The sequence below is a fragment of the Pantherophis guttatus genome, chromosome 3 (assembly GCF_059756535.1).
Source record: "Pantherophis guttatus breed Tessera chromosome 3, ASM5975653v1, whole genome shotgun sequence".
NCBI classification, from domain to species: Eukaryota; Metazoa; Chordata; class Lepidosauria; order Squamata; family Colubridae; genus Pantherophis; species Pantherophis guttatus.
This window is the reverse complement of record NC_142065.1, coordinates 190,066,629-190,081,900: the sequence shown is the minus strand read 5'-3', so window position 1 is coordinate 190,081,900 and position 15,272 is coordinate 190,066,629. Positions and strand designations below refer to the sequence as shown.

The following is a 15,272-nucleotide window of genomic DNA, read 5'->3' as shown; positions in this document are numbered from 1 at the left end:
TCTGTATAATCAATTCTGAATTCTTGTTTCACTTTGTCTGCCAGTCTTGTGCCTCACCTACACAAAGTTTATTTTGCAACCCAAAACCAAAGCTTTGCCATCAGGAAAAGTAGTTATCAAAGTAGTTATCCAAAGGAAATTTATAACCAGGAAAATCACATTTTCATATGCAGGTAGCTTTTTCCTTGCTTCAAACAATAGATATTTTGAACAATGGAAGTGAGTACTGGCATATATATTTTTTTGCTTCTGGGTGGAGCTAGGATGGAAAAGATTTTTTGTTACTCTACCACCGTGATGGCGAACCTATGGCACGCGTGCCACAGGTGGCACGTAGAGCCATATCAGTGGGCACGCAAGCTCAGCTCTGGTGTGCATGCATGCACCAGCCAGCCGATTTTCGGGCCTTTTGGGCTCACCGGAAGTCAGGAAAAAGGCTGTTTCCGGCCTCCGGAGGGCCTCTGGGGGAGTGGGGAAGGCCATTTTTGCCCTCCCCAGTCTCCTAGAAAGGCTCTGGAGCCTGGGGAGAGCGAAAAACAGGCCTACCTTCCCATTGCATGTCAAAAGTGGGGGGAGCACGGAGGGGTCGCATATGCATGCACGGGGGGTGGGGTGAATAGAATTATGGATGTGAGCACATGCGCGAGCGCCCCCCACACTCCCCCCACTTTTGGCACGTGATGGCAAAAAGGTTAGCCATCACTGCTCTACCATCTTATTAGTCAAAAATATCAAGAAGAAAATAAATAGAAAAATAAATAGAAAAACATTAAGTTGAACAATCTCCTGCAATGTTTTGGAATCCAGAAATAATCTGGATTCCAAAGTTGAAATGAATCACAATAGCAAACACAGGTACTCTTCTATCCTCCAAAGAAGACATATTCTTGGATTTATGTTAGGTAGCTCAAGAAAAACATAATATGGAACTTATTTGCCCATTTTATACCATCAAGATAGGTTTTCTTAGATTATACCTCTTATGGCAAATTTGAGAAACTTCACAATAATTGGCCAAGCATTATAGGTATAAGAAAAGGAGAGCAATAGGTGTTCCCAGTATTTAGCTGATAACCTTAAGTCAAGACCAACATTTAACATATTACTGCTATTATTAAGAGAAGGCTCCTTTTTTTCACTGAAATTCCTATTACATCATTTAAAGCTGAATTTAAATTTCTAAATATATGGCTTTGCCCAGAAGAGATTTATGAGACTTCATTTAAGAAACAACAGATGTGACAACAGATTTTGTAATATTTCTAACTGTGAGTTTCTATTCTTAGACACATCCAAACAAGTACTTATAGAGTTAACAATTATTTTGGTGTCTTTATATCACTCCTATATCACTAAAAAGACAAACATTACATATTTATCCATATGAGGCTGTCACCTTGAGGAAAAATGGTGGCAGTATCTTCTTAGATGCCACTTCTATAATCAATTATCAGAAGAGAGTTTTCATTTCCAACAGGAATCCCCAATTAAACAGTTATCAGCCTAATAGAATTTCAAGGAGTCCTGGAATACACCTGCCCCTGTCTAACCCGTCTTGATCAGAAATCCCAGGTTCCACATTACAACAGAGTTCTGTCAAATGCCACAGCCACTAATTTAGCAGAATTCAAATAAAGGTTAGCACACCTTCTATAATCCTATGTCCAACAACAAACAACTTGCAATGCAAGTATCCTTACATATTAATGCTACGACTCTCAAAATAAGTATTAATACTTACTTTAGCTATGGCATTTTTTGGATCAATATGTAATACTTTCCTCAAGTCTTCAGCAGCCGCTTTAAAATTCTGTAGATTATTATAAACAGTGGAACGACGCATAAGAGCTACAGATTAATTAACAAATATAGTTATCACTTTCTTCTGAGTAACAAGATTTTAGTGCTGCATACATACTGTAAGTGTAAAGCAATTATGTAGTCATTACATATAATCAGCCTCAATAGCAAGTGGTTTTTTTAAAAAATCGCATTTGACATATTATGCGTAATCTGCAGACTATTCAGATTTCATTAAAATGACTGGGGTTTCCTTGTATTGAGGGGAGAGGGTGGGGAAAACAGATTTGGGGATAAGTATATCATGACTATTTACATCTGATCTACTAATTAGGGTGTCAGATAGGGTTTTTTTTAATTTTGTAGTAATACATTTGAATTAAAGAAGCATGAATTCTAATTTGCAATCTCACTATTGAATATTGGCATAAAGCTAAAGAAATCCATATTTCAATCTGGCCTCAATTTTTTTTCAGTTATTACTGTGGATGATTTAAAAAACTTTTCTATACAGATAACCAAAATGAATTTCTGATGGTACCAAATGAGTATTTCTTTTCCTTCCCTAGTTAATATTGTTTCAGATTAGGCATAAAATAAAATTTTGAAGCTAACATAGGATAACAATAGGGAAATACTCAATATTTTTTATGCTGTCACTGCTTTTTCTCAGCAAAGAAGTATGTGAAGACTATGCAACATCTTTGTGAATATTTAAAATAATTGTCATTCAAAACGGTCTATAAATCTCATCTATTAAACAATTTCTCATTAATTTCTAAATAATAAGCATGTAAGTTTTCTACTCTACACTTTTGTGTAATAAATTATTGGTATTAAATGTATTTTATTTGATTATAGAATTGTGTATGTTCTAGATTGAAATACAAAAGGTAATTTGGATCATTTTAGAGCAGGCATGTAGCAACTGTTGGCACAATTACATAAAAATGCACCTTTTTTGAAAAATCACCTGATTGACCCAGTGTGTTTGCCCTTACCCTCTCCAAATCTATTGGTAAAGGCTCAAAGAGAGACAATTCAAAAACAGTTCACACTTTGTTTAAAATTGCCACATATACTGTACTAGCCTTATTTCCATAATTATAAGGCATTTGTTTTAGCACTTAATGCGTTCAGAAATATATTAAATAATTCTACCTTTTATATTTTCTGGCTCCATTTTTAATACAGCCTCACAATCCTGAAGCGCGTTCTGCCAGTTCTGGAGTTTGATTTCTGTCTGAGCTCTGTTATTGTATGAGGCCACAGTAGGGAGTGCAGATATACTTCTTCAAAGAGCAAAATATATCAATCAGTCCATACAATCAATCCAGACTCTTCAATAAATAGTTATTAGCAACTTAATGCTTGATAATTTCACTGTTATGTCAGACGTTATGGCCAAAACTCACTTTAGTAGATGTAAGCAACATTATTTAGAGTTTACAAATACTTACTTGAGTTACTACAGAAAGAAGAATTAGGTGAGTTCAAAAGAACTGTTATTGCATTCCAATATAGTTTAGAAATGCAAAATAAAGGTTTAGGCATATTGCTATGCATAGCAATTCAAGGGCAAGATATAGTAGGAAAGAAATTAATGACACAATCAGAGTGAATGCAATCAACTCTGATCAAACAATTAATAGGAAAAAGCAAATTGAAAAGGGCACATAAACATCTGAAGATAGAAATGACTTTTTATAGCAAAATCAGCATTCTTGTGTTTCTTGATATAGGAGCTTGAAAAAATTTAGCTTTCAATGTAATTTTTGTTATAATATAAACATTAATGTAATATCTTACCATAAAACAAAAACTAAATTAAGAAAAGCACATCAATGCGCCATTCTACTGACTAACTTTGTTAAAATAAACATTCAGAATAAACCAGACTTAGTTTGATTCCTTTTTCTATTATCTCCTATCTTATGCTCTTTCCTTTTGGAGAAGCAACATTATGAAATAAGTAGTAAGTGAAATAAATTAATTTTACTTACTATTTCTTTCATAATGTTGCTTCACCATAAGGAAAGAGCATGTTGGGTAACTGAGGTTGTTCTCTTGTGATAGTGACATCACCAACATTGAATTGGGAAATGAAAGGGATCATGTATATGTCATTTGACTAAGCTTCACCATACAAGATATTGCAGAGGGGTTTCCCATTGTTGTGTCAACTTCAAGTTGGAGAGGAAAGCTGTTGCTGCCTATTTTTGTACATGGCACTTAGGAAAAAAAATACTGCCCTTTACTAAAACAATTCCCCAATCCCCCCTTAATCTTTACAGTGATTCTATCTATATATTGTGATGTCTGTAGCCTTTTCTCAGTCCTTTTATAGAGTTTCACAATACTAATTTGATAGATACCCTTTATGGAATATAAGAACTCCCATCTATGAAACTGATTATTTTTAAAGCAAATCAAGGTTCCTACTTTGTATAAAGACAAAGTAAAATTATTTTAATAAATCAGAAAGAAAGTTCAAAGAGCAGTGACTTACCGACTGTAGTAGGCAATTGCTTCTTTATAGTCACCTGTGACAAATGCTTCATTACCTTTTTCTTTTTCACGATGAGCAGCAAATGTCTTTTCTTTTGTAGTCATCCCTAGAATAATTCTTATTATAAATGAAAGGAATAACATTTGCATGCAAAAACATTTATATAAAAGTATTTTAACTTTCAAAGCTATGGATATCTTATAAAAAGTGCACTGATCTGGCAAGCAGTAATCCTGCATTTCAATAACCCTATAGATTTTATATAATTTTGATATAGATTTTGCATTGGGGGGAGTTCATAGGTTTAATTCTCAGGATCTCCATTTAAAAGGCTCTCAAGTAGCAAAGGTGGAACATACTTGTGCCTGAGACATTAAAGAACAGTGTTACCAATGAACAACTGCAGATTAGAAGCCTATGAGCTCATTCTATATATACGAAAGTTTCAGCCAGTCAACTCTGCCTGGACTAAAATGTCAAGATTTGATGTTGTTCTTTGTAACCTTTTTTTTATCTACATAATTTGCTACATGGTAAGGATAATTTTTAAAATTTCATTTCCAAAATACCTGCCTTCTACTAGTAATTTAATTACTTCAGTAGTAATTAGAAAAAACATTTTCTTTTTATTTGTTTTACAGCGGGCAAAGCTGTATCTTCACAGACCAAAGCATAATAAAGTGGCAGGAACTTGTTTTTGAGAATGGAAATTTAAAAATCTGATATGTACAGATGCCATGAAGATATACAATTAACGAAGTTTCTTAAAAAAACTATACATTCCTTAGAGATTACTTACCTGTTGTGTCTATTTCTGCTTTTGGTAATTTTATGTTATTGTTAATACTGGTTTTAGAGTTGTTGTCTTCCTGATTCTCAATTTTGGAACATTCTTTTTCAACATCAAACCTTAAATTCAAAATGATTTAGTGTATGTTTCAGTTACAATAAGCGTTCATTACAATATGAGTTAAGTTCAAAACTATATCCTTCAATCCTTTATTTGAAAGCCAGTGATCTATCACAACCCATGTTGCCAATCAATTAAAGCAATGTTCCCTCACAATCCTAGGCAGCTATCTTTCCCAATGCAGATATTAGAAACTCTTATACCAGCAACATCAGGGATTGAATCTGGGCCTTAAGGACATTTTGTTTACAGTTATATCCAGATGAGTAAAAGCATTTCTCCATACTAAGTAATGAGAAGAAGGTATCCAACATACTTATCCCATTCTTTGTAGTCTCTTGGTATATTTTTCTTTTTTTGCTTTGTTTTTACAGTTTCATTCTGTAACAGACATTATAAAAACATATTTTAAATTTTTTTTTACTATTGTTCAGCACATTCACTCAACTAGAGCTCAACTCTCCTACTACATGGCCATGCTAGCTTACATCTGTCAGTAATTCTTGATCCAAGTTAAGTTTCTTTAGTGTTTGTACTGGTTGAACACTGGGTAGATACTGATTCAAGTTTACTCTCCCTTGGCAATCTTACTGAATAAGTTAGTTGTTATCTCTTAATGGTTAAGAAAAAAATTGGGAAGGATCCAGTGCCATATATCTTGCCATGAGCTCGTAAAGGAAAGGTAGAATATAAATCTAACATAAATAAGCAAATATGTTCAACAGTTGTTTCAAGATACAATTCTGGGGAATCAATGATTTTGTTTTAACACTACTATTTAATACACATGTAGCAAATTTAGACATGCAATTTAAGAGCTTTTTTAAAAAAATAGAAGAATATCACATATTCTAATGAAGAATGGCACTTTTACTCTGTCTCCCCTTCGCCCCATATAGTATAAAATTCACATATGGATATTGCATAACCTGACTTAGGGAAAGATGGTTCTCTGAACTACGAATTGGTGGTAAATTTTCCACATTTTCCTTGAAAACTTCAGTTGTAGCATATCGTGTTTTATACTCATCTTCTTTCATTTCTGTAATCCAGCTCTAAAACAGATAATTTTGATTTGCTATATTTAAGATCTGCAACCTAAAAATTCTAAGTAACAATACATTTTTACAGATGCATTAATGACTAATATTTTTATTGCAGTTTCAGCAAGACAGAAAATAAAAACATAAACCAACTCAATACTGTGCTTGTGTGTGCGTGTATATATAGATGATATATAAAGAAAGAAAAACAAATAGATGATATTCTCTATACACTTTTTAACTATTTTAGACTACAATTCTAATTACCCCCTGGCTAATAGAGAATTTGCAATGTAATACAGCTGGAGAGCTAATAAAATAACACACAATTTATTGCTATCTCTCATAAGAAACAGGATCTCAGACAAATTACTTTGCTTGACAATCTTAACATTTAACATCAAGAATTATTAAAAGTTTTGCAATTCACTAAGGGGATGAATGTAGTCTTCTGAAAGTGGCCAGCTGAGAAGAACAAGGCATTTGGGGGGGGGAGGGGAATTAAACAGAGGACTAGATGAAACCCTAAATTAAAATTCTCACATTATAGATAGAAATTACGAATTACCGTCAAGTCATCATTTATTTTTTTCCATTCTTCAGTAGTAAAATCAGAAGCATTGGCTACAGGTTTTTCTTTTCGAAGAACTCTGCTATTTGGAGCCAAAGACTCAATGCGGTTTTCACAAAATAAAATAAGTTGAGGGAAAAATCCTTCTTCACCCGACCTTAAGATAAACAGGGTATTAGATAACCAACTAATCACATTATTATTCCAATAATTAAAGCATAAATACCAATACCAACATGAAATACTTATCCTTCCCTCCCAGTCATTAATAAAAACCCTCAATTTGGGGAGTTTCTGTAACATCGCCACTCTTAACACACACAAACCTATCTAGAGTAAATTATTATTTGATTTATTACAATACATATCGCCAATTACTTTCGCTATGGTTCTTGTTTTGTACATTTTCCTTTACTTTTTTAACTTAATCAGATTTAGAGCTTCCACCTACACTACATAAAAATAAGGCTTGTAGAAACCTAAATGTTCTTACTACCACAAATGTGTTTAGCAAGAAATTTTTAAAAATCTATCATTTTAATGACAGATACAATTTTAATTATAAATTGTTACATCGTTATATGTATTTATATAAACTGCAAAAATAAATGATGGCCTTCTTAAAGGTAAAGAGTTAATTGGAAAGATCAGTTCTATTTTATTCATCTATTTTTACTAACAGTATGATAAAAAATAAACATCATTTAAATGCTTACCTTAATATCTTGAGAATTTTTTCTAAATACTTAACATCAGTGCATTTTTCAATGAATTTGTAGTCCAGATGATCAATAGGAAGATGGTATGTTTTTGTTGTTTCATGGCTGAACCAGGATGACATTTGACCAGCACTTATAGCTACAAAGATAGAATTTAATTCTTTCCAATATATTTTCTCAAAATTATTAAATTGCCTAAGTTATAGAATAAAATGCTGTAAAACTGATCAGGTTATTTTTGAAACTATTTTCAAATATAGAAGAAAGCTGTCAATCTCAACCTTAATTTGGATCTGGATCAACTTACAACACCTGTATATAACCCTTGGCATACATAGTTTCATCTAAATTTGAGACCATGTTCTTGATGGTCTCACAAAAATGCTGCTATATAGATGTGATTAATCATAAATAACCATTTACCAGTCAAGGAAAACAGGTGACACTGCCCCATAATCCACTCTAAATATTTTCTACTACTCCAAGTTATTCCCAGCTTTTGTTCTGGGCACACTGCCAAGCAAAACTGCATATTTTATTCAAATATTTTCAAGGAAGCCTATGTGGCTCTTAACGATACTGTAATAAAGACAATGCCAATTCCAGGTTCTTTTGCTTCATAGTATGTTTTCTCATTTCTTTTTAATTAAAACAAAATGTAAATAAAATAATATGAGCAGGAAAAGAGAACACAGAAACACAAGACAAAATACTTTCAGATTTTCCTCATGGACCTCTTTTATACATGCTTTTATTTGAAGTCACTCCCATGGAACCACTTCTGGGACTAGAGCAGTACTGATTTATGCTCAGCACTTAATAGAAGGAATTCACTCACACACACATATACACACACACACAAATCCAAAACCAAATAGGATAGATTATTTGTTACCAACTTGCCTCAGTATTTCAAATAAGCCAGAATTAAATCAGGATATGCTGTACTCTATTAAGGTAATATATTAAAAGATTCTATTTTGATGATAATAATCTGACTCCGATAGAATTAAACATAGCATGTTGGATTTTATTCAAAAATAGACAATTAGACTATTGCTGATATTGCAGGGTTCTTTTTTCCAAATATCCTGAAGGGTCACTAAATCTTCTTGAGTAGATTTATGAATGATCAGAAAAGATATCTGTTCTATTGGCAACAGCACACCTTTTTCAGATCATATTATACATGCTGTACAGATTTCAATTTATATAATGAGATATATTTAACAATTTTATCAAACAATTATTTTAATATTATTCTGCCTTAAGATAAACCCAAGAGATGTTAGCAAAGAAAAAAATGAAAATGAAAAACGGTCTTATAAATTCATTTTTGCTATTTACAGATAAGTAGAGTAGCTATTATAATGAGCAACATGTTGAATTTTAGGAGCTATATAGTTTATTTTAATTGTATTATTCTGCAAAATATAAAGTGTAAAAAGATCCATTTGCTCTTAGGAATTTTATCTTTGACTGAATGTAAGTTATTCATGCTTTTCTCTTTGCCTGAAGAAAAAAAAAATTCCCTTTGCCCAATGAAAAAATCTTTGCAGAGATTTTTACCCATAAGATAATTGCTCAGGTTTAATGGTGCATAAGAAATCAATTGCCTCTATGTTTTAGGCCTTTATTGTTTAAAGAAATGAAGAGGAAAAAAGTGTGTGTGGAATTCTCATATAGCAAACACATTATGTTGAATGTATCATCATCAGTGTACATGTTTCTAATTTTAATTGCATTGAGTAAAATAGTATAGTGAGAAGTCTTTTTTCTTCGCCTACGCAGCTGATTTAAATAAAAGGAATACTAATACCTAGAATACATCTTTGTATATAATCCTATATATTTTGTAGCAAAACATCATGTTACAGTAGTTTTTGCCATATTAGGCAAACATGCCTATTCTTCTGTAAATAAGTATTTTCTGCTACAAAATTTTAAATTTTGTAAATCGCCATATTGGAAATTATTTTTGGTTTTCTTTGGAATTACATTAAGACAGATGTTAAAGTACAGATATATACTGGCCCAAGACCCACTCAAAAAGCAAAAAACCTTCACTCAAAAAGCAGCTAAATTGTTTCATTACAAATGATACAATAAAGAATTAATTGAAAACCAGTGACATCTCCTCTTTGGAATCAACCAATTTTAAAATTCAGATTTCATGGATCTTGCTGGAATTCATTCTTCTATACAACAATTTACTCCATTTTATTTTTTTTGTGATTGAACTCTAAAGACACACAAAGAAAACAGGAGAAATGTATAAAGAATAGCAGCAAAGCACAATTTTAGTTAAGAAAGGTACTTCTTGTAAATGCCCTCTGTCGTTCAAAAACAATATGGCAGCCTTTTTGCAAATGATTAGCAACTGTTGCTATGTACTAAACTGAAAAATATGGCTTCCTGGGATTTTGCACAGCTTCAGTGTATCGGTGAACCTACTCCACTCTTTCATAAAATGTGGATCTAAGATGCTTAGGGTTTCATCAAGGCTGTGAAACTGAAATTATTTTCCAGAATTTAAATCCTATGAAACTACTATATTAAAATCCCATCAAACAATGTCAATTTTAATATATTGATAACATAACCCATATAAGCAAAAGTTCGTTGGAGACCCTTCATCATTTTTAAAGTGGGAAAGTTCTGAGTAAACCAAAGATTAAGAAATGCTGATCTAACGTGTCAAAGCTGCACTAAGCTCTTTTGTGAAAGGAATTCCTACACTTGAGAGTGAATTCAGAAAATAAGATTGATTAGGTACCCTATGCATAACAGGAGCATCAATCTTCTCCTGTGAGATCCAGACTAAAATAGGTAGGAATCGAGGTGTCTTTTTAAACTGGGTAATTTGAAGACGGATGGACTTCAACTCCCAGAATTCCCCAGCTAGCATTGTATTGAATTATGCTGGCTGGAGAATTCTGGGAGTTGAAGTCTACCCATCTCAAAGTTGCTATAGGGTTCTTTAAGCCAAGGCAAGATGAAGCCTCTTTGCTCCCCAATCAATCAATCAACTTTATTGTCATTGTAGGTGTATACACAGTATACCCATACAACGAAATTCACTTAACACCCAAAGACCAGGTCCAACACACATAATAAATTTACCACTCCCAATAACATCAAGAGATGCTGGGAGTTGTTTCAACTTACATCTAGGATCCAAGACACTGAAGAAAAGGTAGATGGAAATGAACGGACTGGTATTGCCCCTCAGCCTTTCCCCACCTTTTCCTGTTCCTTCCCAAAGGAAACCCGTGTTTACCACGCTCACGGGAAGCCCCCCTCCCTCCGCGGCCATTCTCTAATCGTTCCCATTGATGTCTCTGTCCACTCCCCCGCCCCCCGAATCTGTCCCGCTCTCCCCGATTCTTCTGCAACCCACCCCTTTTCCTTTCTCGCTCCTTGGACGGTTACCTGCTTCAATGAAAGCCGGGCGCCTCCTCCTCCTCCTCCCTCCACTGCTTCCCAACAGTCCCGCCCCACAAGGGATGCTGCGAGATGAGCGTCCACCCGCCGTCAGTAGCCAATTAACGCACGCGCTCACGCACCTGGCAGAAGCGCCGCCGGTTAGTCAGCTCGACGGCCAGAGATTCCCTCCGGGCGTGAGATTCAGTACCTGAGGAGCATGCGTGGAAACCCCCGTCCCAGCCAGGAAACCTTCCATAGGAGGAGGGGGGAGTGGTGTCCTTGGACGGTCACTATGGCGACACTGGAACAGACGCCGCGTGGGAAAGAACTCGCTTCTCCCGTTTAAAACCACTGGAAGGGCGTGATCTCTCATACAGAAGGAATCGATTGACTATTTTACTGAGCTTACATCTTCTTTTCCGTTTCTCCTTCCACGCAAAGCAGCTTAGCAAAGGAACGGAGCAAGAAAAAAATTGGCTCGCCAGCTAATTAAACATAGCTTGGAGGGGCCTTGTTATTCTTAGTAGATCCAAGGAAGATAACCAGGTTTCATATAAATGTAATGCAAAGCAGGTGGAAAATTAGATTCAGAATTCTTCCATCTCCTTGAAAAAGTATAATACAGTATCAGACCCAATTTTTCAACAGGTATTCTCTATGTCATCTCTTCACTTAGAACCCATAAGACTGATTGTCCATCTTGAAACTAAAGTATGTAAATATTTAAAGCTTCAATAAAGTTAAACATAAGGGAGGAGACTGTTATATTGTAATTAAAAAAACCATAAAAATCAAGCCAAATGTCTGTAAAGTGGTTCTCACTTTTAAAATCATTGTCATTTTCATTTCTCAAGAAATCAAAGGGCATGTACGCATATTAAATTGATATATTACTTTTTCTGTACTTTGCATATTTTTCCCCAACATTGGAACACTGGGGGATGGGGAGTGAATATTGGGCATATATTATATTTGTAACTAGTCAGTTAGATAAATAAAGCTAAAAGTAAATGATTGGGCATCTATTAGTGAGCTTAATGCTTAAAGCTGGGAAGATTGAACCATTGTTTTATGATCCAAGCCTGAACTACTTCATTCCTCCAAACCTTCCCTATTTCATTTCAAACAGAATACAATTCGGTAATTTTAATTAGTATAATTTACATTAGATAGTACAACTACCCACTAACATGTAGGTTTAACTCTAATCAAATTTTGCTTCTATAAACAGAGTCAACAAAATACTTGAATAAAATTTTATTGCAAGAACCAAAATTGGAGTATTTGCTTAAATAAAATCAACACAGAATGGACATGAATTCAGATCAATTAGATGCATCTTCTGTTCTCTTCATCGGGCATCAAATACAACCACTGTGACACAGTTAAAGAAATGATTGACTGGAAAGTATGAAAAATGGCAACTATAATAAAAATTAGACAAATAATTTTATAATTTGCAATGTATAAATAAAAGAGCAGTTGTCCCTTAGCTGATCTTCTGTCACATGTATATTTTCTCATAGTTCACAAACTTATTCCTAACTGGAGGCCTACCCATGCATTCTATTTTATTTATAATCCTTCCTATTGCTCTTTTTCACTAACAGATAAAACTGGCAAATAATCAAAGATTTTCTAAATCAAATCTAAAAACTATTAAACTGATTCTGCCCATGCAACCTATCTCAAAAGGATTTCTGAAAGTTTCCATTCCATGAGAAGTACATAGAGCTTCGATGAGACAGTGGCCCAATACTGTAGAATTTGATTCCCCTGGAAGTAGAAACTTACCTCCTTGCATTCTGCAAAATAGTTAAAATATTTTTATTCTATTGTATTTTTGAACAAAGCAATTGTAAAGATCCATTGTGTATGTATCTATTAAGTTGTTTTAATGTGTAGTTTCTATTTTCTACCAGCATCTTACAACTGTGATACCTACAATTATTATGAATAAATAAAAGCCCAAGTCAACATCTATTAGAATTTTCAGGCACTGTAAGGAAAATGGGTGTGCTGCATGTAAAAACTCCCTATTTATTATTTATTTATTTATTGGTTCGATTTATATGCCGCCCTTCTCTGGAGACTCAGGGCGTCTTACAATGCATTAAGCAATAGCCTTCATACTTTTGTATATACCTGCTTAGTAGGGCTTTCGGGGGCCCCTAAGCGGTGTTCTTTTTTATACAAAGTCAGCTTATTGCCCCCACAATCCGGGTCATCATTTTACCTACCTGGAAAGGATGGAAGGCTGAGTTAACCTTGAGCCTGGTGAGATTTGAACTTGCAGTAATTGCAGGCAGCTGGTGCTACTTAACAGCACTTTAGTCTGCTGCGCCACCAAGGATCCTACCAGACTGTTTTGAATGTACTCCTCTCTTAAGTGGCTGGAAGCCTGAAGAGAAATTGATTTTAAAATGTTATGAAAGGAAACATTAAATTAGGACACCAAATGCTGGCACAATTAAGTGTGACAGATGCTGCTTTCACTAGTCACACTTACAATGTCACTTGAGAAAATAGGTTATAAAATATTATGTTATATACTTTAAGCTGTGGCAAGCCTGCTTTAAAGTACTTCTAAATCAGATCAAATATTTGCATATCTAATAGTGTAATAGTAAACTCTGGGATTCTATTTTATAGATCATCTTAAGGAGCTTTAATATTGTCCCAATTTTACAGTATGCTTCATCTAACTAATATACAGGTAATCCTTGATTTACAGCAGTTTGTTTAGTGACTGTTTAAAGTTACAGCAGCACTGGAAAAAGTGATTTATGATTGTTTTTCACACTAATAGCCACTGCAGCAATCCATGGTCAAATAATCAAAATTTGGATTCTTGGCAACTTACTTAGAATTATGATGGTTGCATTGTCCTAGGGTCATTTTATCATCTCTTGTAAATTTATGTGAAGCAAAGTCAAAAGGGAAGCGAGACTCTAACCCTAACTGTGTTACTAAGTTAGCAACTACAGTGATTCATTTAACAACTGTGGCAAGTAAGGTCATAAAATGTTGCAAAACTCATTTCACAACTTTTAGCAACAGAAATTTTAGGCACAATTGTGGTCTACCTGTATGAGGTATACCTATATGAAATACAACAGACTCATTGGCAAATCACTGTGTAAGTATAAAATGACATAACTGAATGAGACACTAGAAGAGATAAAAAACACAAATTAAGATGCTCAAGTATAAGGATACATCTTTTTGTTCTTTTCTTATACATTATTCTGTAACCACACTCTCTGCATCTGATAGGATCTCTTGCTTTTATCTCATTTTCTTTGTGGCAATCTGAAAATAATGACAATCAATAAGAGGTAAAATAAGTGATAAAATGAAAAATGAAATTAAACTAAGCATTAAGACATTAAAAAACCCACATATTTTATTGGAAATAAGAAAATTTTGCTAACCAACTTTCTGACTACTCTTCCGTGATATATATGATTAAAACTTCAAGAACTTCTCTCCCTAGTAAAAAAAGTTCTACTAGATTATGACTGGTATCTCATATTCCTTTTCACAGAATAATTACAGGGAAGAGGCAAACCCATAGTAGCAATAATATCTAGCTTCTTTCCTCTTTCTTCAGAATGCAGAAAAACGGCACTAGCATGGAAACTCCAGATTAACTAGATGATTTTTAACTAACACACATTCTATTTAAATCTATAGCATTATTCAGGTTCATGCTTTTAAAAAATTAGGACTCAAAATCAGTAAGAAAAAAAAATATAACCCTTTTAGCAAGAAAGTCTTGTTAACAACCCCACGCCACGCCAACCCTATCCCTTTAACAGCTTTATTCCCTGTGTGCTATGGCATTACTTACCTCCGCAGATGTATATCATAGGTTGCTGCTTTGGAGGGGGAGCATCTTCTTCAGTTTCCATATTCTGTTGTAAAAGAAAGCCAGCACGCTCCATAAATCAATTTCGGCTGAGCAAAATTAAAAAGAAAATGATACAAAAAGAGCTCGTTAAGGTATTGGAAACAACGCAAATGCAAATTACCCCAGCCCATGATTTACCGGTCGTGGCTTGATCTATGAGGTTTTACTCCGAGCGTCAAAAGGAAATGTGAATTGAGGAAGAATATCGGGAAGGGACAAAAAAAATTCAGACTAGACCTGTTCAAACGAAGTGATTTCTTCGAAATAAACCTATGACGGCCTCTTCCCCTTAGGATGTATCTCACACGCACGACTCTGTGGCGCACGTTGATGACGTAATCAAAACGCTGTCGCCTTCGCGAGAAAGCGATCTAGAGCTAT

The 15,272-nt window shown here is 34.3% G+C and overlaps 2 protein-coding genes across 9 annotated transcripts in view; both read right to left on the bottom strand.

Annotated features, from left to right (window-relative positions):
* SPAG1 (sperm associated antigen 1) overlaps window positions 1–11,263 on the bottom strand; it is a 29,816-nt gene extending 18,553 nt beyond the window's left edge. Inside the window, exons 1-9 of one of the 4 annotated variants that reach the window (XM_034422532.3) lie at window positions 11,119–11,263; window positions 7,550–7,691; window positions 6,831–6,990; window positions 6,149–6,274; window positions 5,536–5,600; window positions 5,109–5,218; window positions 4,310–4,415; window positions 2,962–3,092; window positions 1,742–1,848 (exon numbers count right to left, since the gene is read on the bottom strand). In XM_034422532.3, the coding sequence (XP_034278423.2) occupies window positions 1,742–1,848; window positions 2,962–3,092; window positions 4,310–4,415; window positions 5,109–5,218; window positions 5,536–5,600; window positions 6,149–6,274; window positions 6,831–6,990; window positions 7,550–7,674 (930 nt within the window). In that variant the 5' untranslated portion in view covers window positions 7,675–7,691; window positions 11,119–11,263. Of the gene's footprint in view, window positions 1–1,741; window positions 1,849–2,961; window positions 3,093–4,309; window positions 4,416–5,108; window positions 5,219–5,535; window positions 5,601–6,148; window positions 6,275–6,830; window positions 6,991–7,549; window positions 7,692–10,720; window positions 10,744–10,984 lie in introns of those variants that run through there. The other 3 variants (XM_034422533.3, XM_034422531.3, XM_087891371.1) reach the window with 3 other exon arrangements.
* A 957-nt stretch (window positions 11,264–12,220) lies between these two features.
* On the bottom strand, window positions 12,221–15,272 carry POLR2K (RNA polymerase II, I and III subunit K). 5 transcript variants are annotated; one of them, XM_034422528.3, is made up of 4 exons: window positions 15,129–15,272; window positions 14,832–14,895; window positions 14,198–14,290; window positions 12,221–12,352 (listed from the first exon to the last, which is right to left on the bottom strand). In XM_034422528.3, exons 2-4 carry the CDS (start codon window positions 14,890–14,892, stop codon window positions 12,330–12,332), a joined length of 177 nt encoding a protein of 58 aa, XP_034278419.1. In that variant the 5' UTR covers window positions 14,893–14,895; window positions 15,129–15,272; the 3' UTR covers window positions 12,221–12,329. The 5 variants fall into 5 exon arrangements, with proteins under 5 accessions (XP_034278419.1, XP_034278420.1, XP_034278414.1 ...); XM_034422529.3 differs by having other exon boundaries at window positions 15,013–15,237; XM_034422523.3 differs by having other exon boundaries at window positions 14,832–14,938; window positions 15,030–15,237.

What these genes read in the sequence shown, in the direction of transcription:
- POLR2K (XM_034422523.3), bottom strand. Translation starts at nt 14,925, where the DNA reads ATGGAGCGTGCTGGCTTTCTTTTACAACAGAATATGGAAACTGAAGAA. An exon ending in TATGATATACATCTGCGGAG is followed by an intron (nt 14,291 to 14,831) that starts GTAAGTAATGCC and finishes CATTATTTTCAG; the next exon opens with ATTGCCACAAAGAAAATGAG. An exon ending in TAAGAAAAGAACAAAAAGAT is followed by an intron (nt 12,353 to 14,197) that starts GTATCCTTATAC and finishes ACTGTGTCACAG; the next exon opens with TGGTTGTATTTGATGCCCGA.